This window comes from Gobio gobio (genome assembly GCF_949357685.1).
Source record: "Gobio gobio genome assembly, chromosome: 13".
NCBI lineage: Eukaryota > Metazoa > Chordata > Actinopteri > Cypriniformes > Gobionidae > Gobio > Gobio gobio.
Window position 1 is genome coordinate 27,318,998 of NC_137106.1, and position 23,681 is coordinate 27,342,678.

Genomic DNA, 23,681 nt, shown 5'->3' on the forward strand with positions numbered 1-23,681 from the left:
CAGCCTGACCTGCAGCTTGATAAGCTTTCCCCACGAGCGTTGATGTTGTTCTACAAGGCTTCGTGGGGAGGACCGGTTTCTTAAGCGAAGATGCCGACCCAGGCGAGAGATAGCCCGCGAGCGTCTCTTCCACCTGCGGCATCTCCGTATACCCGCGTGCCTTCGCACCCACGATAGTCGAAAAAGTCGACGTCGAGGGCACAAACACACGCGAGGTATATGGTTTATTCCATGACCTAGATAGTTCGTCATGGAGGTCCTCAAAGAAGGGGAGAGACTGATGTTGCGTTCTCCCCCCCCCGCCGGACAGAAACCGATCCTCAAGCTTACTGCGTTTGGGGATCTCTTGTTCACGGGGCCAGTCAATCTGCAACCTGGCCACCGCGCGAGTAACCACTTCCAATAATTCCTCGACAGATTTACTACTGTGCGAGGAACGCTTGGAAAGTGGCTGCTCGAAGTCCTCAGACTCAAGAGATAATACATCCTCATCCCGCGCGCGAGCCGAAGAGGCACCGGAGTGCGCTTCGGGATCGCGCGGAGAGGGATGTGGATCTGGCAAATGAGCAGTCGAAAGGGACGGACCCGTCTCCTGCTCATCAGTCAAATCCATTCTAGAGCCCCACGGTTGTAATGCGGGTGCGGACTGAAAGAAGCCAAGCCGAGCGCGCAGCATCTTAACTGTGAACAGCTCACAATGCTGGCACTCGCCCGACTCCAATGCAGCCAACGCGTGCTCTTCCCCCAAACACACAAAGCAGTAATCGTGTGTGTCCACGTCCGCTATCGGGCGAGAGCATGGAGGCACACAACGCTTCTGCTGACTCATTCTCTTTAACTGATAGTGTATTTCTTTTTCACTTGATCAAACAGAGATGAAAGGGAGAAATTCTGCACACTAACAGCTGAAAACTAACTCCTGACACAGATCTCGAGTTGAGTTTGAAGAGAAAGAGTTTTTAGTAGAGAGTTTTTTTTTTTTTTTTTTCCTTCAGAGACTTTGCAAACACACCAAACATAGAGTTGGTCTGAAAACAAAAAGACCTGGTTTGCTCCAGCGGAAGCTCATCTATTTATAACCTCGTGCAGCAGGTGCGCCCGGTGACGTCACCAGCCGAGGCTATAGATACCTCCGGGTCAATTTCATTGACGTGTTTTCACACCATTTTCATAGCTGGTTATGTCAAAGACATCCCCATTTGCATAAGCTTATGCAGCATTGAGTGTAGCTTTTGAAAGGGAACATCGGTTTCCACAAAAATATTAAACAGCACAACTGTTGAGCACCAAAGCAGCATATTTTAATGATTTCTGAAGGATCATGTGACTAATGATGCTGAAAATTCAGTTTTACTATCACAGGAATAAATTACATTTAACAATATATTAAAACAGAAAACATTTGTACTGTATTTTTAATAAGATAAATGCAGCCTTGGTGATATTAGAGAATTTACATTACAATTACATTACAAAAATCTTACCAACCCAAACTTTTGAACGTTAGTGTATATATTTTGAAACATATACTCAAAAATGTATATATGTATAATTCACAGTATATACAAATGTATTTATTACAACTAATTTGAGTGAAAAATAATTTTTCTTTCTTTCTTTCCTTCTTCTTGGTCTAGTTGCTAATGTCAGTATTTGAAAACAGCATGAAAGAAAGGGGGATAACAGAAAATGAGCCGTATGACTGGGAAAAATCTGGAATAGATACAGCCCTCCCCACCAGCACACACACACCACCGCAACAAAACACACGGCAAACTGCTGCCATTGTGGGGTAAGATTATGTACACACACTCTTACAACAGTATCAGACCATTTTCACAGTGCGATGGGATTCTGGACTCTGAAATGAAACTGGATTGACTCCAAAGTCTTTTGACTTTGAAAAGACTGTAATTCTGAAATGGCTTTGAATGACCTCTCTCAGGGTGGTAAATGTGGCACCGGTACCTGGTGAATTACCGAGGGAAAACACTGATGATGTTCTACAAGATGAACACCTGAGTGACCAAGAGAACGCCCCACCTGCTTTGATACCCAGCAGGCCTAGCGAACCTGCTCCAGCCCCGCCTGCTGGTGAAGGATGGGATGAAACTGACTTTAATCGTAACAAACTCAGGATCAGCATCAGTAAGGTAATATTTTTAGATGTATAATGCCCAATTATTCAAATGTAATTTATTCTAATTAGTTTGAAACTTTTTTTATTTTAGACCAATTATGTGTTTAAAACTGCTTTTTCTCCCAGACGCAAGTAGCATCAGAGGATGGGGAGGAGCCTGCAGGAGGAGGGAGGACAGTTTCCCCAGCAAGGGGCGGAGAAGCAGACGCTCAGGCCCGCCCTCCAAGGTACCGGAGAGTAAACAGCCCAGAATCAGACCGCCTGTCTGCTGCAGAAGATAGAGATGGTGCAGATAAACGGTAAAATTTATCACTCTATCACTCTGGCTGACATTTAGCTTTCTAAAGGTCACTCGACCTCATGAGTCTTGTTAGTAAGGAAAGCATTCAAAAGTGGTTTTCTGAGAAGAAAGCATGTAAAGTTTTTGTTTTGTACTGTAACTTTCTTCTCTGACATTTAGGGCGGCATCTGTGAATTTACTGAAAGGAAAGTGCATGCTTGTCTTATTATGGTAACATATGGAATTGTTATGATAAAAATGGCTTGGCATGCCAAAAAATAATTATATTAGGAACAGTTAAAAATTAAAAACGAACTGTTTTAATTGGGTACAATGTTGTATAATATTAAGATATATTTTTTCAACCCTTTTGGTTGACATTTCTGACTAATCTATCATTAATTATGAAATTATCTCATAGGACTGTTAATCAGATCAGGATTATTAGTAATATATATTATAATATTTAGTATAATAAACATTGAACATATTTATTAGTGCCTAAACTAATTATTGCATTTTGTATTAAAGGTTTACAGAAATACAGGTAATAACACATTGCTGCTAATTATGCCAAACAACAATATTTGAACAGTTCAGAAAATTAGCTTTGGGAATATTGAGACTTGATGAAACACAAATATAAATGTATTATAGTTATTTTGTTGTAATTTTATTAAAAACATGCTGTACTGCAGTTTGTGGACAAACATACTCTAGCATTTAAAAAATTGAGGGTCGGTAAGATTTTTTACATGTTTTAAAAAAAGTTTCTTATATATATATATATATATATATATATTAGGGATGCAACAATACAGTTAGTCCACAGTTCAATACAGTTCAATACATACCTCGGTTTTTAACCACTGTTTTCGGTTCAATTCGGTTCTGATGGCTTGTCACATCAGTTTTTTGTTATTCTATTCTTAGGCGACAGGAACAGCAAGAGGTTAAGGAGAGAAAAGACAATTTTTTATTGCAATACTCTTTCTTTATTTACTTAAAATAATTGAAAACCCTTACTTAAACTTTAAAACTTTACTTAAAAAAAACCCTTGTACATATTCCTAGTGTATTGTAAAATACAAAATAGATATATACATAGATTTACAGTGGCAGCTCAGAGCTGTACAGCAGCATTTAAGTATTAAATTGAATTAATAAATGTAAAAATAAAACACTACATAGACTTCACTACAAAATATACATTGATTCTTATTAAAGGGGCTATATGCAACTTTTTCCCCAAAATAAACGTAACAATAGCCTTTTTATTGTACCATTTATGACTCAAACATCTCCTGATGAGCATACTGACACCTTGTCCGCTCACAGTGGGTGCACCTATAAGCCTGTATCCTATTTTTCCTATTTTCTGGCGGGTCGTCTTTTCCCGCGCTGTCTGCGGATGTGACGTCACCACCGCTGCGAGAGCGAGCAGAAAATGAGAGCAGTTCTGTTTTTTGGCCACAGGTGTCAGTCGCGAGTTTAAATTTCAGAAAAACGCATATAGCCCCTTTAAAGCTACTGTATTAGTTTTTCAGTCAAGAGCAATGAGTGATTTTCTCTTTGTCTTTTGTTGTTGTATTACCATTAAAGGGATAGTTCATTAAAAAATGAAAATTCTGTCATCGAGAAATGAATACAGGTTTGGAACAATATTAGAGTGAGTAAATAATTACATAATTTTGGAGGTGAACTGTCCCTTTAAGGACAGTGCGTTCACTACTGCACTGCTGTCCATTTAAGACCTGCGTGCATCTAATATACAGACACACGCGATTTTACTTTCACTTTAGACATAACCGATGTTAACCTTGTGTGTATTTGACACTATTAGCGCAGTAAAGGCCTGTACACACTGGGACGAATATCGCGCGCGCTTATCGCCAGCGTTTTTCGGCGCGTCTTGAGTGTTCACACCCAAGCGATTTTCACTGGCGATGCACTGACTGAACGAGCACATTCAGTAGATAGCGCTCCCTGTACACAAGGTGGTGCTGCGGCACTTTACGCTTCTGACACTCGCTTATCACACAGAAGAAGAAGAGAGACAGTATTTACGTGCTTGCCAAAACCATAGATATATTATGTCTATGGCCAAAACCATTCACACACTTTTTGCTAACTGGCAAGCAGCATTAGCTGCTCATCTTCTTCTTTGTCTACTTACTACTTCTTCGTCGTATCAATGTGTGCTCGGCAAGACCGTTTTGTGCTTGAGCGCCACCAAGTCGTGTTTTACTGTCACTTCAGCAGCTCCAGGCACGTGAACAAAAGCGGCGATCTCATTGGTCGGCCAGTTTTTAACGCGCCACGTCAAAATAAAAAACTGAACCCGAGGCGTTTTTTTAAAAATGACGCTTTTACACCTGCCGTTTTGCGCGTCGGTGTGCACACTCACATTGCCGCCCTTTGTTTAGTCATGAGGCGTCAAACATCGGCAATAAACACGCGCAAAAATCGTCCCGGTGTGAACAGGCCTTAAGACGACAACTTAGTTCAGTAATCACGTGTTTGACAGGCGTTTAGTGCGCGCGCTCGGAAAAGCGCATGTTAAAACCGTGCACGTGAATGAGCCGGCAAGGCTTTAAAACGCATGCAAATAATGAACTTTCTTGATTGTGAATATCCAGAGCTGGCCCAAGGCATAAGTGAACTAAGCGGCTGCTTAGGGCCCCCTTTGCCACCAGGGGGCCCCCAAGAGCACATGAAATTACTTTTTGCAGTATGTTATTTCATGATGATTGAAATCGCGAAATGGCCTTAAACCTAAATAAACTGCAAAATGTTAAGTTTTCTAATAGCCTATATGCACGGATTGATTCTGACTGCATTGCACGAGCTCACGGCGCCATCGACCAAACACTATTTGCTTGTTAGCCAGGGTTCAAAGTCCAAGTGCGAGAAAACCAGCGCTAAGACGTAACGTTATTCATCACTTGCCCGGTAACCTTTTTATGAATGGATGGATTTGAGAATGTGATATGGTTTAGTGCGAATATCTTGTCTGACGTACTGCATGTTTTGTACGGAGTACAGCATAGCTTCCAGTTTCTGAATAAATGTTTTTCTGCAAACTGCTATATCGTCCCCTTGGAATTATAAGTTGTGTAGCCTATATTTTGGAAGGTTTTATTTAGAAAATAAAAAGGTTCTTTCTACACAGTCGAATGGAATGCGACTGGAATGGAATGGAAATTTTATTTCCGCCAAAATAAAAGCTCTGTTTAATGTTTGAAAGAAATCAACATTTCTTGTTTTTCAAAGAAGTCTTTTCTGCTCACCAAGGATGCATTAATTTGATCAAAAAAACAGTAAAAACGGTAATATTGGGAAATATTATAATGTAAAACATCTGTTTTATATGTGAATATAAAGTGTGATTTATTCCTGTGATCAAAGCTGAATTTATCATCATTACTTCAGTCTTCAGTGTCACATGATCATTCAGAATTCATTCTGATATGAGGATTTGATGCTCAAGAAACATTTATGATTATTATCAATATGTGAAAACAGTTGTGTACAATATTTTTAGGATTTTTTGAAAGCTTTCTATTTCAGAGAAATGCTGTTCTTTTGAACCGCCTATTCATCAAATAATCCTGGGGAAAAGTGAGCATATTCAGCATAAAAATTTTAAAAAAATTTAAGTACATATCCCAGTCTGAACTGTAGTACAGTAAGGCTTTGAATATTAACACCTGACCACTCATGTGGGTTTGCTACTGTTACAATTAAAAACCGTATAAGGGTAAAACCATTACAGCCAGACATGATGAGAGCAGCACAGCTACAACTACTAAAATTGATACTGGGTGTGCAAATTATCAAGAATAGTCAATCGTATTGGTTGCACCGAGGGGCCCCCAAATAAAATTCTGCTTAGGGCCCCATAAGGGCTTGGGCCGGCCCTGTGAATATCTATAGTGTTCCGTGAGTATAACTCTACCACTAACGTGTGATGTGAATGTATGTCGCTTTGTTCAGTATTGGGATGGAGGCAAATTATTATTATTACTATTTAAAATAACATTTTATGTAATTTATTCCTGTGATGGCAACACTAAATTATTAGTGTCACATGATCCTTCAGAAATAATTATAATATGCTGATTTGCTGCTTCAAGAAACTAAACACCAGTACTTTTTGGGGAAAGCAGATTCTTTGATGAATAGAAAGTTAGAATAGAAAGAATAGAAATCTTTTGTAATATTTTAAATATCTTTACTGTGATCTTTGATTTATGCAATTTAAATTAAACACAATTTAATGCATCCTTGCTGAATACAAGTATTAATGTCTTTTTTTTTTTCTTCTTTTTTTTTCTGACCCCAAACATTTGAACAGTAGTATTATGTAGTTAAATAAGTTTAATAAATATGTAGTTAAATAGATGTATGGTTGTTCAGTTGATTCTGTGTCTTAGTTTTTGTGTGCTTTGTGGCAGCTCTCGTTTGGACATGCTGGGTTCTCCATCCAGGCACGTCTATTCTTCCCAGCCTGCTCAGATGTTCTCGTTAGATGCTGGACAGGGAGAAAGACTGGCTGGTGGCCGCCATGATGTCTCTGCAGACGGTGACCAGGAGGCCCACAGCAATGCCTTCATCCGCTCAGTCCCGCTGGCAGAAGAGGAGGACTTTGACAGCAGGGAGTGGGTGATGATTGATAAAGAAACAGAGTTGAAAGACTTCCATCCCGGGGCAGAGCCCACCACCTCAGGCACCACAGATGATGAACCAGAGGAATTACGCCCCCTTGAGGACCATGAGGAGAGAAGACGCAGAGCAGCGGTGCACGGGATGGGTGGAGCTGAGGCTGTGGTACGACCCAAAACTCGTGGGATGATGATTGTAGCAGAGGAGGAGGGGGTGGGACCGAGCCCCGCCCATTCACCTTTTCACACGTTGCCTCAAACCTGCCCAAGAAGGAGGGAGTCAGAGCCGTTTGGACCCGATGGCCCGGTAAGTCACACCTGAGTGTGTACGTGTGGGCATGTGTGTGCATGAGTTAACCTGATCACTTTTATATGTTTGATGATCTTTAGCACCCTGATATGGCTTTCGGAAAGATTAAAGGGATAGATCACCCAAAAATGAAAATTGTCATCATTTACTCACCCTCATGTTATTCCAAACCAAATCTTCACAACACAGATTAAGATTTTTATGTCACTCCATTGAAAGGCCAGGTAACCATAACTTAAAAGATCCAAAAATGTTAAGGTAAAAAACAATCAGTTTTATATGATTTTACAGATTTAATTTAGGGTGAACAGATTTATTTCAATTTTAATGTATTGGTTGTCATGCATCATGCACACACGAGAACCAAGCGTGTGACTCATGCATGAGCTTCCATGTTTACCATATGTGATCCGCACTATGTATGTATGTACATTTAAATGGGAATACAAGCCTAAATAAAATCTGTTCATCATATAAAGTGATCATATCTCTTCATAAGATTTGGATTAAACTGCTTGTTTCATATGGATTCGTTTCATAGCCATTGGGGATCTTTTATATTTAGCTTACCTGGCCTTTCAATGGAGGGACAGAAACCTCTCAGGTTTAATTAAAAATATCTTAATTTGTTTTTCAAAGATCAACCAACGTTTTATGGGTTTGGAACGAAATGAAGGTGATTTTGGTTTATATTTTTTAGATATTATTTAGGCTTTTTAGTGCAATAACATGCACAGATGAATAGTTTACTTTATTACAAGTAAATATGGCCATTTTTGATTTCATGTTGCCTTTTAGAGAAAGACTACATGCTTCTAAGTACCCAACACCTGTCTAATCCATGTCTGTACACTGGCATATATTTCATTATTGTTGAGAAAATGTTGTTCATGGCTGAATTATTGTTTTTTGGGTTTGTTCTATCTTTGTGAATAAACACAATAAACAATAAATAAAATGGTAACAACTTACAATAAGGGTTAACATTAGTACATGCATTTGTTACAGAATTTACTAATCAAGTTTAATATTCATTTGTACATAAACTACAATTCAAAGGTTTGGGGTCAATACGTTTTTGTAATGTTTTTGAAAGAAGTCTCTTGAGCTCAATAAGGCTGCATTTGTTTGATATAATAAAGTAAAAACAGAAATATTATTACAATAAAAAAGTTTTCTATTTTAATATATTTTTAAATGCAATTTATGGCAAAGCTGTCCTTTCTTACTGACCTCTTACTTGACACTTTGAACCCTGCTTAGACAAGATTCTGTTAAGAAGTCCTGACATTTTGAAAGTCACAAATATGCCTTACTGGGTCCTCTTGTGTGTGTGTGCGCGTGAGTGTGTTTAGGTTGTGTTTAAGCCGGAAGTGTTATGATATACTACTAGCATTTGCTCCTAGCTGCTGAATATTTTTACATAATGACATCACCTGTACAAGAAAGTCTTATTTTAAGCTTCTGATAACTTGTGTTGCAAGATGATTAGCATACATTGTTTGTATGAGTGTTTGTATGCCCCCTGATGCACAGTATATGTGTGTTATGTAATGTTATGCATTTGTGTTAAGTTGCATGTTTTAGGGTTCTATGGTTGTATGTGTATGTGTGTGCGTGTCATGCTCAAAAGTTCACAGCCAAGTTTAGTTTGCTCATTGGTCATACGGTCACTGTGATTTTGCCAAGTAAGACATGTTCCTGGGTCAACATACTTTGTTAATCCCGGAATAACATTTCCGTCCGAAAATTTGGTCCTAATCCTATCCCTGCCCCTAAACCTACCCATAAATTATCCCTAAAATCAGAGGGAAATGATAGGTGAATAACACTGATGTAGAAGCACCTAACCCTGGTTGTAAGCCTAAACTCAACATAAACTGTAAGCTTGCCCCAAAAAATATGATTGGTTGATTAGAATGTTGTTCCAGGATCAACAAAGATGTTGATACAGGAACATGTTGTATTTGGTGAAATCACGTTCACCTTGGTGGTCCAGGGGGTCTGTGTGCACACGTTGGCTCCTTCACAACATGTAGAGCATACATTCACTCACACCCGTAAGCTTAATCAAGCCTGTCTTTAGCGTTCAGACAAATGTGGGCTGGTCTTGTCCTCTGAATGAGTTACAGCACATCTATGTGTTTGTACCACCCATTTGATATAATGTATCGTATATATCTCTTGTTTTTTATTGGTGTGTTTTTGTGTTCATCACACATCACACACAAAAAAAACAAAAAAGACGCTTTTTTTCAATACTTCGCGTTTTAGTTTTTCCTCAGCCTGATTCCTCTTTTCCTCCACTCTTATTGGTCTTTTTCAGTTGGAGGAGGACAGGCCACACCCACATCACTCATTCCCGAGGCCCGCCCATTTGAGAAGACTGGCGTCGTACGTGTTTTCCTCCTCTACCGTGGACACGGAGCACTTCCCCCACGACCCCGCCCTCGGGGCGGCGGCCATTCAGCGCAGCCGCTCAGCTGAAAGCAGCCCCGCCCACCGTCACGCCCATCGCAGACACATGCCCCTGTTGCCAGGCAACCCCAGAGCCCGGCATTCTGTACTAAACCTACCACGCTTACACATTCAGCAAATGCTGGCCAAACTTATGAACAAGACATGATTTCCCCACTATCAATGTACACAACTGCACTTGTGTGGTGCCGTTTTAATAGAAGAGGAGCACGATGCCCACTTTTGTGCCCATAGATGAAAAAAGAATCAGTACGGAGGCTTGGGCAATAAACTTGGTCTGTGATTGTGAGATTGTGTGTGTGTGTGTGAGAGAGTGTGTGTGTGTGTGAGAGAGCAAGAAATTAGACGCTCTCTAGCTACACTGAAATGTGTTATTGGATATTTGAAATTAAAAGGATAGTTTACCCTAAAATTACAATTATGTTATAATGTACTTACCCTCATGTTGTTCCAACCCCTATGAATTTTGTGAAACTCAAAAGTAGATATTTAGAAAAATGTCCAGAAGTCAGTTCTTTCATTGCATGGACAAAAACAGTTGTTCAAAATATCTTCTTTTAAGTTCCACAGAAGAAAGAAAGTCGTACAGGTTTAAAATGACATGACATAATTGTCATTTTTGGGTGAATTTGGCCTTTAAGTACTTGGGACAGTTGGAGAAAGAGAAACTATATTGTATTCTCCAAAAGAAAGCAATTCTGTACAATACTGTAAGATGTATTCACTCATAGAGACACTGTACACTAAATATTTTGTACAAAAAGAAAAGCAAAAAACACATTTTACCTCCGTGGAGGATGTTTCTTGCAGAGCTGCTGGTGTCTGGTGGGACAGGCACATTGACTAAAGTGACGAGAATATCTTTTTTTTTTTTTTGGCCTCTTAGATTGTCATAACATCATCATGTTCTGTGTAAGAGGACAGATGTGATGCAGGCTGGATAGCGTGATTGTGTTTTCAGGGTTGAATATCGGCCAAAAGCAGGTACTTAAAAAGGGTGCGTTCACCTGCTGTGTGTTTCGTACAGGACACTAGAAGGACAGGGAGTGCTTGCTAAGCTATTTTTGCACAGTCTATTTGCATCACTATGATCTCAGCACACATAGAACCTGTCAAATGCCACAACATGCACCTCCAGGCGGGATGAATGGCTTTCTTAAGCAAGCATGACAGAATGTGAACTGATGGAACTCTTTATATAGATTCTTATTGCCGTCTTTCGTAGCCGAGAGAAAGTGTAACATTAATCATATACAGCATGTGCAAGGTTCAAAGGGTTTGGACCTATAAAATAAACCAGTTGCTTGGATCCTCTGGCATTTCAAGCATAGTGTAGAGAAAACGAGTAAAGAAAGACAGTGAGAAAGAGTCGTGTGTGCACGTTCAATGTGTGAGTAAATGGCCTGAATTAAATCCTCTGCATGGATAAAAGTATGTGGACACACATTTCTATTTAATGAATTTGGCTGTTTGAGCTACATCCTTTACTAACAAGGCTGTAAGTCCACTTTTGTATGCCCTTCCCTCACTAACTTTCCCCCATCTAGTTCACTCAGATGTACGATATTGCTTGCGTTGCACGAGTACCCACTACTGGTGGAACACTTGCAATGTGTTTTTATAAGGGGCCAAGCACCGAAGGTGCGTAGACACCTATTGTATCAGTCAGTTGTCTTCTTCTTCTTCTTCTTCTTCTTCTTCTTCTTCTTCTTCTTCTTCTTCTTCTTCTTCTTCTTCTTCTTCTTCTTCCTCTTTCTCTTCCTCCTCCTCCTCTATGGCTATGGCAGCCCATAGAACCATAAGGTAAAAAGTTATGAAATTTGCACACAGATAGAGGACAGTCTGAACATTAACCACAGCAATGTTAGAGTCTCTAACGCAATCTCTCTAGCGCCACTAACTGTCCAAACTTGCACTTACGTTTATGCTAATTACTTTTGAACCATAAGGCCTTGAAATCTGTATCTCCGCAATGCTTTAGCGTATTCGGCCAAACTTGGTATGTGTAATCACAAGCATAACTTGAGGGTACGTGCAGTGTTTTGCCAGTGTGCCACCTAGTGGTCAGGAGAAATTAAAAATTAATATCTTTGCTAACAACTCCTGACCAGTTTGACAAAAAACATGAGACTGGTCTCTTTAGATTCTGGGCGGAATGTCGAGTCGAACGATATCTAATTTTCCCATGTTGGCCATTTTGGGTGTCAACATTTTGATGTATCGTTATGAATCGGTATGTGTCATCAGCACTAGCCCTGAAAGTACTCAAAGAGTTTTGAGACTGCGCCACCTTGTGGTCAAAAACAATCATGAAATTCATGAAATTCAATTAAAAAAATGCTAATAGCAATTAATTTTGCCTATTGTAATGAAACTGATCTTAATAGATTTCTCATAACATAGATTCCAATTTTGCCATAGTCAGCCGAACTTCCTATCCGTCTTTTTTTCCTATCTGACCTTTTCGAACTCCTCCTAGACCGTTCGGATTTCCATGAAAATTTAATCAGATCATCTTCAGACCATGCCAACAAATACATGGAATTCAAGTTGATTGATCTAACCGTTCTCCAATAACGCACAAACAAATTCGCTAAAGAGCATGCCAAATGGGCATGAGGCTATATCTCTGCAACCGTTTATAGAGTATTCTGACCAAACTGGTGTGTGTTATGACAACCATGACCTGTGGGTACCTACACAGTTTCAGTACAGTTCCACCTAGTGGTCATGAGATATGAAAACAATTTTTTTGGTTATAACTTATGAACAGTTTGATCAAAAATCAAGAGACTTGTCTCCTTAGATTCAGTGCAGCTTGCTTATTGATATTAATAGATCATGATCAGAACATAGATACCAATTTTTTCATAGTCTTCTTCCTGTCCTCCATTTAGATTTTCTTTAAAAATCTACCATACCAAGGGGATGAGAGTCTTCAAAATGGTGGCAGGGATTCCCCCGAGGGGAAATGCTTAGGGAAGTTTGCTAGTGTATGTCTAAAGTGGAGTTAAATGCAACCCAGGATAAAATCAAGTATACAGCCGTACAACCTCCTCCCAAACAGTTTTGAATGGCCATGGTTAATTTTTTAATAAAAATATATAAAAATTCATTTAAAATATGCTTAAATTAATGTGGGTTTGGTGTGTGTTTACATACTTTTGGTCATGTAGATTAATTCTGATATCACATTTGTCTTCCATATTAGCTATGAAAAGTTATTTTGTCTGCCATAATTATTTTATGTCAGTATTGCATATTGCAACATGCATATTGCTTTCAGATAGAGAAATATTAGGTTCTATGTGAACTTAAGCAGTGCTTATCTGAGGGCAAGAAAGACATAAACACAACATCCTCTATGTCAAGACATTTGACTAATAGTTTGTGAGTTGAGAAATTAATAAAGTTCTGGAATAGAGATATATTATTATATATCAAAGTGCAATAGAGCTCAAGGCAATAGAAGCATAAAAGGAAGACTGAGCCTCTTTCTTTGGTTTTGTCACACATGCATTAGTGGTTTGATGCACATATACAGATATTTGAACTTGACTATAATTTATCATTCAGCAAATGAATGTTGCCACTTTTGTTCCTGGCCCTAGACTTGACATGCTACATTAGTGTTTATGTTTAAAGTCATAATAGTCACATAAATAAGCTTTTGAATGCAGAAGCGCAGTATCAGTGTCATAGAAATTAGATCGCACATTGTGTTGTAATCAGGCGTGATGCAATAAACTGACAAGTTTTAAGTTATTTACATACATACATATTTGCATACTATTATAGGATTGATTAATATTTAGAATTTGTCACAATTTTTAGTTTCACTTTCATGGACTTTTAGTTTGTTTATTGTCTGTTTCCTGTTTCCTTTGTTATAGTTATCCCGCCAGTCATCTGTTACCATGGATATTCATTTAATTATCACAGCTGATCATTATTGAGTCCATGTCATTGGCTGAATCCAAAATCGCCCCATACCCTCAATTAGGGCATTATTTGAGGGGGCAGCCATTTGTAGTGGTGTCTGAAACCATAGTGGACGTTATTGAGTGCACTCCTTCAATCCCACATAGCACCGCAATAACGAGTGTACAGCCGATGTACACACAACGGCTGTCCGAATTCAAGCAATTGTTTTCCTTCACTCCTTCAAGTGAACTATATTAGTGGACTAACGTAGGGAATAGTGAATGAGGGTTTAGGGGGCGATTTCGGATTCAGCCATTGAGTATTTAAGTTTCTCATTTCCTTTTTGTCTTGGTCCGGTATTGTTGGTGTCTGCTATGCAAGCTGTCTCAAGTTGTTCGCTTTTGTTAATAAACCTTCTTACTATTTTTAAACTCTTAAACATCTTCATCATCTTTGGACATTAAATGTGACAGAAGTTTTAGTAATTTTGGTATGATTTGTCATTTTTATTTAGCTTTATTTTTTTATATCCATTTTAGTTCTTCAAAAAAAATTCAGTTAGTGGTAACATTTTTTAAGTTTTAATTTTAGTTAACAATAAAACACTGGCTGCGATCGGCTGATTGTGTCAGATTTTCACAGACAGACATGTTGGTTGTGCCTGGTTATGACACAGTGTTACTTACTATGAAAAATAAAGTAGCATTAACAATTTTTTTTTAAACCATCACTTTATCTATATTGTAAAGTCCTCCAGCTTCAGTTCAGTTGAGGGATACATGCCTACATATATCTGTTGGAAGGAACTCAAAAGATTGAGTTTTTGTCAGTGTATTCAAGTTTCACTTGAAATTCATGCTGTAGAAATGCTATATTACTCAATGCTGGATTTCAATGCATATGTGAACTTGTAAAAGAAGATTTTCTTCTTAAACTATAATTTGCCTCGCTGGGCCAACTGCAACAAAAAAAAAATTCATTATTTAGATATAATATTGGGTTGGAACTCAGTGTTCATAGCAGTTGGGTCCTGGTATCTGTGCTGCTTTGCTTTGGGTGTTTTAATGCAATTTACACCAACCACTGTTTATCTGGAATCACCAATGTACTGTAATGTGTGTTTTCAGAAGAGTTTGTAGTCTGAATTATGTGAGACAGCTGATCCAAATGTCTTCCTAACGGAGAAGATGAGCACAGACTGAATGACTGTACATGTGTACATAAAAGCTCAGCTGTAAATGAACTGGGTTTTTATATGTTATGCAGGAAACTGGATTTCTGCATCCCAAAGATTGTTAATTGCAGAGGGCATATCACATACGCTACCGTTCAAAAGTTTGGGGTCGTGATGTTTTTTTAATGTTTTTGGAAAGAAGTCTCACCATGGCTGCATTTATTTAATCAAAAATACAGTACAAACAGTAATTTGTGAAATATTATCAAAGTTTAAAATGACTGTTTTCTATTTTAATATTGTACAATTTTATTTATTTCTGTGATAGTAAAGCTGAATTTTCAGTAGTCCTTACTCTAGTCTTCATTGTCACATGATCCTTCAGAAAACTAGTATTGATGTATTAATATTATTAGTATTGATGTTGAAACCAGTTGCTGCTTAATATTTTTATGGAAACCGTGATGCATTTTTTAAAGGAATTTTTGATGAATAGAAAGTTCAAAAGAACAGCATTTATTTAAAATAGAAATATTTTGTAACATTATAAATGTCTTTACTGTCACTTTTGATCAATTTAATGCATCTATTCTGAATAAAAGTATAATTCTGTATAATTATTATTATTTTTAAATCCCTAAATGACCCCAAACTTTTGAAAGGCAGTGTTTAAACACATTTTATCAGATTTAATCTTGACAAGACGATATCTTTTTAAAGGTATATTTAAATTCTGTATATTTCTTATGAAGAAAGTAATTGCCCAGAAAATGTGGTGTTTTCACACTGGTAAAGATTTAAAGAGTACCAGTTTTCACAATGTGAGATAAAATGTTCAGATAATTTGAGGGAAGGTTAGGAAGTTTCACAAATTTCTTCTCTGCTTTAATGAGAGACTGTAAATAACGTTGTCCATTACTTCTAAATCTTAGTGGTGTTACACGTATTACCATGTTTTATGCTAAATTCATTGTTCACTCAAGCCAAACAGCATTTCATTGCATTCCTGCTCCATGCCATTCATCATTCATAACCTCTCACATTCTCTGTCTCTAACTGGGTCAATCTTTGAGCTTGTCAGAACTCCCAAGAGACAAACCTTGAGCTCTGAGCAGTGTACATCAGCGTTTAGCAATGTCTATTTGTATAGAAAAACGTTGAAATGTATTCTTTTATCTATTTAATAACGAATTGAGAAAAGTGTAAAACCATGTCGATGGCTTATCACAGATCAGTATTGTTATGAATCAATTTAAGGAATTTTCTGAGTCAAAATTTATATCATACGCTAGACTTTTTATTGCTGATAAATGTTACTCATCATCAGCTTACCCCAGACCTGCCCGTAGAAGCGTTACATGTGTGAATCAGGGTCAAACTTCAACTGCAAGAGTCTTTCACAAAATAGCTAGTGCAATAAACACTATAGGGACTGTATGGTAGACCTGTAATATGTACAAGCATGTATTTTATAGTAAAATTGTACGTCTTTGGACAGATAGCTGAACATGCTGCTGTACTAACACATTCCTCTGTCTCATTCACTCTGTGTGTGTGTGTCCATCGCTGTACATACTTTTGACTGAGCACTGTCTTTGAGTCTACACTTGAAATCACAAATGGGCTAAATCATTTAAAAAAAAATATATATTACACTGTAAAATGGACTTTTGTGCCTTTTTAACCATGTATGACATTCTAAAAAGACAATCCTGCAAAGCTTGTATACAACCAAATCACAAGTAAATAATCTGAAAAATTACTAAACAGTGGTCTCTTCTCTTACAATGTGGTCCGAAAAATTCTTATTGTGCAGTCATCAAATTGTCTTTTTAATTGTATTGTGTGTGTGTGTGTGTGTGTGTGTGTATTTTTTTTAATATGTGTGTGTATTTATTTTAATATTCAGTATTCAGTATATATATGTTTCTTGAGCACCATATCAGCATATTAGAATGAACATTTTAGTACATTTTAGTTCATTTCGCCATTTGTCAAAACTGTATGTAAAAGTTTACTGAAAACCTAACCACAACTTTATCAGAACTTCTCCAGCTCTTTTATCATTACTTCACTAATTTCTTTTATCTTTTTCTTGCATTGCTACATGAGATCGCTGAGGCTGAACCTTCACCATCTTCCTCTCACACACGTATGAAGCGAGTCGACTTTGTGTCCGGTGTGTTGATGTTTGATGATCTCAGAGAGGAGGGTGCAAAGATCGGAGGTTCTGGCAGTGATGGAAGCCCTCGCAGTAGTGAGGGAAGTCCAGAGGGTGCTGCGTCTACCCTACTCGCCCCCGCCCACCGGGATCACGACCAAGAAGAGGGCTCACGCACGCTGGTGCTTGTGTCTGCTGGTAATGGGCAAGTATCTCCTGGAGACGGGCAGGGAACACTTGCCGCGTTGACACCACAGGGAGAGCGGCCCGTCCCGGATGAATCCGAACCCGGGACTCTCTCCTCTCTTATTAAGTCAGAGCCCAGGCCTATCGTCATGACATCTGCAGCTGTAATCACCAGCGGTTCTTGCTCGCCACCGTTCACCAAGGTGGAACGCACTTTCATCCACATTGCTGAGACGTCACATCTTAATGTGATGACAGCCAGACACCGGGCACCTGGACTGGATGAGCTGATATCTAATGAGCGTGAGGAGACTGTTGGAGAGAAAGAGGAGAGAGAATGGGTCAGTGAACGAGAGCAAAAGGACAGCATTAGGGAGAAGATTACAATAGAAAGGGAAGGGGATGAGAGGAAAAAAGAAGAAAGCGAAGCTGAGAATGGCAGACAGGCTAAAGATAAAGTTAATAAAAGTGGCAGAGAGGAAGCAGAGACTGTGTTTTTAGCTGAGTCGCCTCACCAGCCAGAGACAACAGCTATTGATGATGAAGTTTCCAGAGAAACCAAAATGGAAGTCGGCCCAGATGGTATCGTGCCGGAAGTAGACCTGCAAAGGGAAAAGGAGGAGGAAGAGTGTCCATCTCTGACCCCTGAACAAAATAGAGATGCAGAGGTGGAAGATGAGAAGGACATGTCTCCACCAGAGGTGGAGTCCCCCAATAGAAAGCCCCTCCCACAGAGACGGAGCCGTATTCCTGTGCTTATGTCAGAGGAGGAAACATGCTCAGACAAGTCATCGCAGACGAGTCAGGAGCAGTTGCAGCGAACTCGCAAAAGCAGACAACAACAGCTGGCCCGCATGGTTCTGGAGCGTAAACAAACACACCTGATTCGATCTCGCTCCGCCTCCTCGCACTCCCCAACACTCTCAACCACTGCATCTGAGGATGAAACCCACCAATCAGACGACTCTGCAAGAGGAGAGAAAGGAGCAGATGGGAGAATTAGGAGCAGAATCCCTAGGCCAGTTACACCCATAAGGGGGTCTTCTGACCAACTGGGGGCCACGACCCTCCCTCAAACCCAGAGATCTGTGTCTTTCATTCAATACAGGTTGGTGGAACAGAATTGCAGCTTTAGAAATCATTCATTTGATTGTACACTACCAGTTAAATGTTTGTTTGAACACATTGAATTTGACTGAATTTACGTTTCTTATGATCTTATAAAAACCTTTCCATCTAAAGGCCTATGGATATGTGTTTGTGATTTATGTATTTATATATCGGTCAAATATAAAATGTGCCTGCCAGAGCTGATAGACTTCTGGGCAGTGCAGTTTGAATCCCATCGCGTGGTCCACTATACTATATAATAAAGGCAAAAAAATGGCAAAAATAAATATTTTATAAATTAAATAAATATATATGTAACATACAGTATGTATGTTGTTTTTATTGCTTATGTTAAACAAATTTTCATTTTAACAAATGTTAAACATTTTATTTTATTTTTTAAGCTGGACCATTTTTTTGTCAATATACGATTCCTTTTATCTCTAAAAAATGAATGAAAACCAAAATTGAATGAATGATGATTATATATATATATATATATATATATATATATATATATATATATATATATATATATATATATATATATATATATATATATATATATATATACAAAATAAGTATTAGCTATAGTTTTATGACTCTATCCAGGTTTAACAGCACTCTCAAATTGTTGGTTATAACAGACAGAAAGTAAATATTTTCAGGATAATTGTGTTTCACACAAACACACATATATAGTGTAAAAAATACATACTGTATATACAAATATACAAGGGCATCATCACATTTGGATGTCCATTTATAAGATCTACTTTCTTTCTTGACATTTCTTTCTCATAATGTGTAATGTAAAATTGTGAATACTAAACCTCATATTTAGCTTGGCACTTTTACTGACAAACTATCTAAGGAAAATTATACAGACTATCCTATAATACCTCTGAGTGATATGACTCATTATTTCCTCTCTCCAACAGAACCAACAGTTCTGTCAATCCCAGGATTCAAAAGTCTGCAAGCCTGCACACAAATATCCATCAGCAGCCGCCTAAACCTCAGCTCCGCCCATCTAAAACACTTCCACCCCGTCCTCCATCTTCAGGCCCCTCCCACTCACAGGGAGGTCGGACCGTCACACGTACCATTACTCGTACCTTAACTCTTAATGCCACCCGAAGCATTAGCACCTCCCCTCGGAGCCACGCCACCTCTCGCACTGACAGCCCCTCGCCTCAGCGGATTCGCCGACAGCCTGTAGCCAACGAAACGCAACGACAGCCCCAGCAGCCCAAACCTCCTTGCCCGTCGCAGTCCAAATCCAAACCTCAGGACTCCACCCCCAAAAAGAGCAAAACCTCATCGCAAAAAGCGAAAAAAGATCCACCGGAGTCAAAGACTACAACAAGATAATTACAATGCATCGAAGGAATACATTCCTCCAGATGATCTTCATCCTCAGCATCATCACAATCATCAGTGTTGGACTGTACCTCTCATGACACACAACAGACTCAACCAAACTATATGGATGGACATGTTCGTTATTCAGCCAAGTGACTGCAGCAGCTACTTAAATACCTCTGATGAGGAGAACCTCGGACATTGATACACACAGTGAGAGTACAAAACTGTGTGCGGGCGAGTTGTCATTAATGAAGTGTGTTGGACAGATGAACACACCTCATATGCCTTAAACCTGCAAAGGAAATAATTGCTGCCATCACAACAAAGCTTCCACTGGCTCTATCCTTCTGTCAATGGCACCAATCCCACTATCATGTTCAATAGTACAACCAATCATCACATTGTACAAGTTGGAATGGGGTTTTACACTGCAGCTTTAACGCTTTTAAATGCATTATGCCATTTATTTTAATTGAATGTCACTTCTCAAACTGGTTTGACTAACGTCACAAATATCAGAATCTGGGAAAAAGATAGCTTTATTTAAATTTACAAAATCCTAAAATGTATCAAAAGTCTCAAATGTACTGATTACTCAACTAGTTGGTGTTTGGGACAGCCTTTTATATCAACTTCTGCAGTCAATTACTGTGTGCTAAAATTTGTATTTATCTCAAACATAATAATATTAGTCATATTCAACTAAACTTGGTGGTTCTGTGTAGACAAAACGTCATATGTTACATAAATCTGGTATTAATACCGAAATTTAATCTCAACACAAATCTAAGAGATGACTAACGTTGCTGCTACAGTTTGATGTCAATCATATAATCATCTTGGCCCCGCCCAGTGTCTGAGTTTCTCTCTGTGATCGGGTCAATCCATCCACGACACTCGTCTGCTAAAATGTATTTATAACCGGATCCCGGACCAGCTGTATGCATTTGGGAATGCTCATCCTCTTCTGTTTATTGATTTTTGCAAAACTGTAGATAATGTAAGCAGTACTTTTGAAAAGCAAATTTATATTTTTGTTCCAAAAAACAAAAGATTAATGGATGGAAATAGGACTAACTTAGTTGCATTTTTCTCAGTCTCAGACTGAAAATGCACCATTCCGATCTGTATGCAACTTTTAGAGTTCAAAGAACACTGGAGGAAGCTGAATGAAGGTCAAAGAGAACATCAAAGCTTCTCAAAAATCAGACGCAGGAACCCATAATGTGTGTTAAAGCAGCATGTCTGGAGTTTGTAAATGTACTCTAGGATGTTATTTTTATGCAGTACTGCTACTCCTGAGTGTCCACAGCATGTTTTCAAAGGCCAGTAATCGGAACGTGGAGTTTAAATGACTATGGTGCTATAAGAGTTTTTCTTTATGCCTGCTCTAGTCATTGGTGTTTTTCCCCGTGCTGTGCTTGGAATAAAACCCGAATATCCATGAAGATTGTCAAATCAACGGAAGAGAAAAATGTCCTTAGTGCACACTATCCAGTGTTATTTGTGAGTTAACTTAAAAGGAGTGCTTCATTTGAGCCATGCCCACTGCAAAACCATTGCATGCTGTTGTTTGGAAAAAATAAAAGGAAAATACTTTCTGCTTTATGTTCCAGAATGTTCCATCTGCAGAGAACTTAGAAGGACTCCCTCTGATATGAGGAAAGACATCTCCTCATGGTTGGTCATCTCTCCTCAGTGTGTCGCTTTGAGAGAATTTGCATGAATGTGTTTCATGAATCATGATTGACTAACTTATACTAAGGAGCAACCTTTCTGAGTTATACAATTCAAAATTATTACAAATTATCAATGATGCCATTCAATAAACGCAAGTTCCGTCACTGTTTCGGTTGATGGTTTTGTATCTTTTTTTCCAGAAAAGAATAGTGGATGTTCTGCATAGGGAATCCTGGCTGTTGTGAAAGTGAGAGTGAATTGCATAAAAAAGGAGCAATAACAGAGAAGCTAAAACAATATGTAATCACATCATCTGATTTTAGTGTACTTCAGACTAGTTTAGGGATTACTGGTTCAAGTTCAAAATGTTTCTGTTACCCATGCGACTCTAAAGGTCATTAATAATGGTGGGAATGCAATGCAGGCAGTAATAAGGTTCAAACGTTTGGGCTTGGTAAGATTTTTATGCTCACCAAGGCTGCATTTGTTACAAAATACAATAAAAACAGTAATATTGTGAAATGTTTTCAATTTGAATATATTTTTATTTATTAAAGCTGAATTTCCAGCAGCCATTATTCCAGTCTTCAGTGTCACATGCAGTGTTTGGGAAACTTACTTTGAAAAGTAATGTATTACATTATTGCGTTACCCCCTTATAAAGTAACTAAATGCGTTACTTAAGTTTTAAAGAAAAGTAATGCCTTACGTTATATTTGCGCAACAAGAAAATTATATTTTTGGGAAAATGTTAAGGCCCTTTCACACCAAAAGTGAAATAATAATAAGCCTCAGGCTGAAGGAAATGCAAATTCACGACCGTACAGTAGAGGGTGCAGCTCAAACAAATATTTCAGCTGTGCTGACATTCTGGTTCAACACTCTAATCTAAAGTCATTTTTGCTTATGGTTTAACTGAATTATCGAAGGTTATCAGAAAGTACATTGGTCAATAAATTAGATTAAATGCAATATTTGTTTTGAACATATTTAAATATTGGAGGATTGCATTATATTCTGATTTTGCATTTCACTGACTTTATTGATTTTGAGGAATACTGAATCTTTTTTTGTGTGTAAGGGAGATTAGTAAAGGAATGCTCACATTTAGTGCAGAACTACAATAACCATCATGTTACACACAATGCCTCCCCGTACTCCTGATTTCTCTCAACATTGTGACTGGAGAGCTGTCAATAAATGGGAAAACAAAGTAACTTGAAAAAGTAACTATATTAACTAGATATTTAGTACATTTAAAAGTAATGCACAACTTTACTAGTAACTTGAAAATAAGTCATCTGATTAAGTGATTCATGTTACTTGCGTAAGTGCGTTACCTCAAGTTAATGCTTTACCCCTAACACTGGTCACATGATCCTTCAGAAATCCTTCTAATATGCTGATTTTGAGCTCAAGAACATTTTATTTATAAATTTTTTTAAGATTCTCAGATGAAGAGGGAGTTCAAAACAACAGCATTTATTTGAAATCTTTTGTAACATTATAATTGCCTTTACTGTTGCTTTTGGTAAGTAGGCCTACTTATTTGCATGGTTTTCTATCCCGGTGCAGGACTTCAACCTGAATGCACACTGACTTAAGGAGGACTTGTGTCACCGTGGGGACCTAGTTTGAGCTTATAAATCATAGAGAATGAGTTTTTGAAAATCTAAAAATGCAGAGAGGTTTAGGGATAGGGTTAGTGTATGGGGATAGAATATACAGTTTTTTACAGTATAAAAACTATAAATTTTTTGGAGAGTCCCCACAAAGATAGTGAACCAGACACGTGTGTGTCTGTGTGTATTGCTCACAAATATGTAGATACTGACCAAGCAGCATATCTAATTTTAGGCCAATAGTCGGCCGTACAGTAGCTATTGTTACGGGTTGGTGTGCAGAAGGGATGAAGCAGAATCAGACTTCCAAACAAAAGACGGGTTTAATAACTCAAGGATATAGACAGGAACAAAATACGACAAACCAACCAAACTGAGCATAACAAGAACGGACAAGGAGTGCAGGGAAGGGAGCTCAATAAAAAGGGAGTGCAAATGATGAATGCCAGGTGCAGGGAATCCGGGGAGAGCGGGAGAGATGATGAGGAAATGAGTTCAGGTGTGAGACAGGGAGGCTTCTGGGAAATGGAGTCTGGGACGGGCGTGGATTGTAACATTACAACTCGTGGAGACTTGGAGCGGGC

The 23,681-nt window shown here is 38.4% G+C and overlaps 1 protein-coding gene across 4 annotated transcripts in view; it reads left to right on the top strand.

The window, feature by feature from the left end:
- ttbk1b (tau tubulin kinase 1b) overlaps positions 1–21,994 on the top strand; it is a 36,917-nt gene extending 14,923 nt beyond the window's left edge. For 2 of the 4 annotated variants that reach the window (XM_079833799.1, XM_079833798.1), the window contains 6 exons: positions 1,638–1,792; positions 1,946–2,153; positions 2,267–2,439; positions 6,878–7,391; positions 17,083–18,425; positions 19,369–21,896. In XM_079833799.1, the coding sequence (XP_079689925.1) occupies positions 1,638–1,792; positions 1,946–2,153; positions 2,267–2,439; positions 6,878–7,391; positions 17,083–18,425; positions 19,369–19,801 (2,826 nt within the window). In that variant the 3' untranslated portion in view covers positions 19,802–21,896. Of the gene's footprint in view, positions 1–1,637; positions 1,793–1,945; positions 2,154–2,266; positions 2,440–6,877; positions 7,392–17,082; positions 18,426–19,368 lie in introns of all 4 variants that reach the window. The other 2 variants (XR_013817809.1, XR_013817810.1) reach the window with 2 other exon arrangements.
- Positions 21,995–23,681: the final 1,687 nt, after the last annotated feature.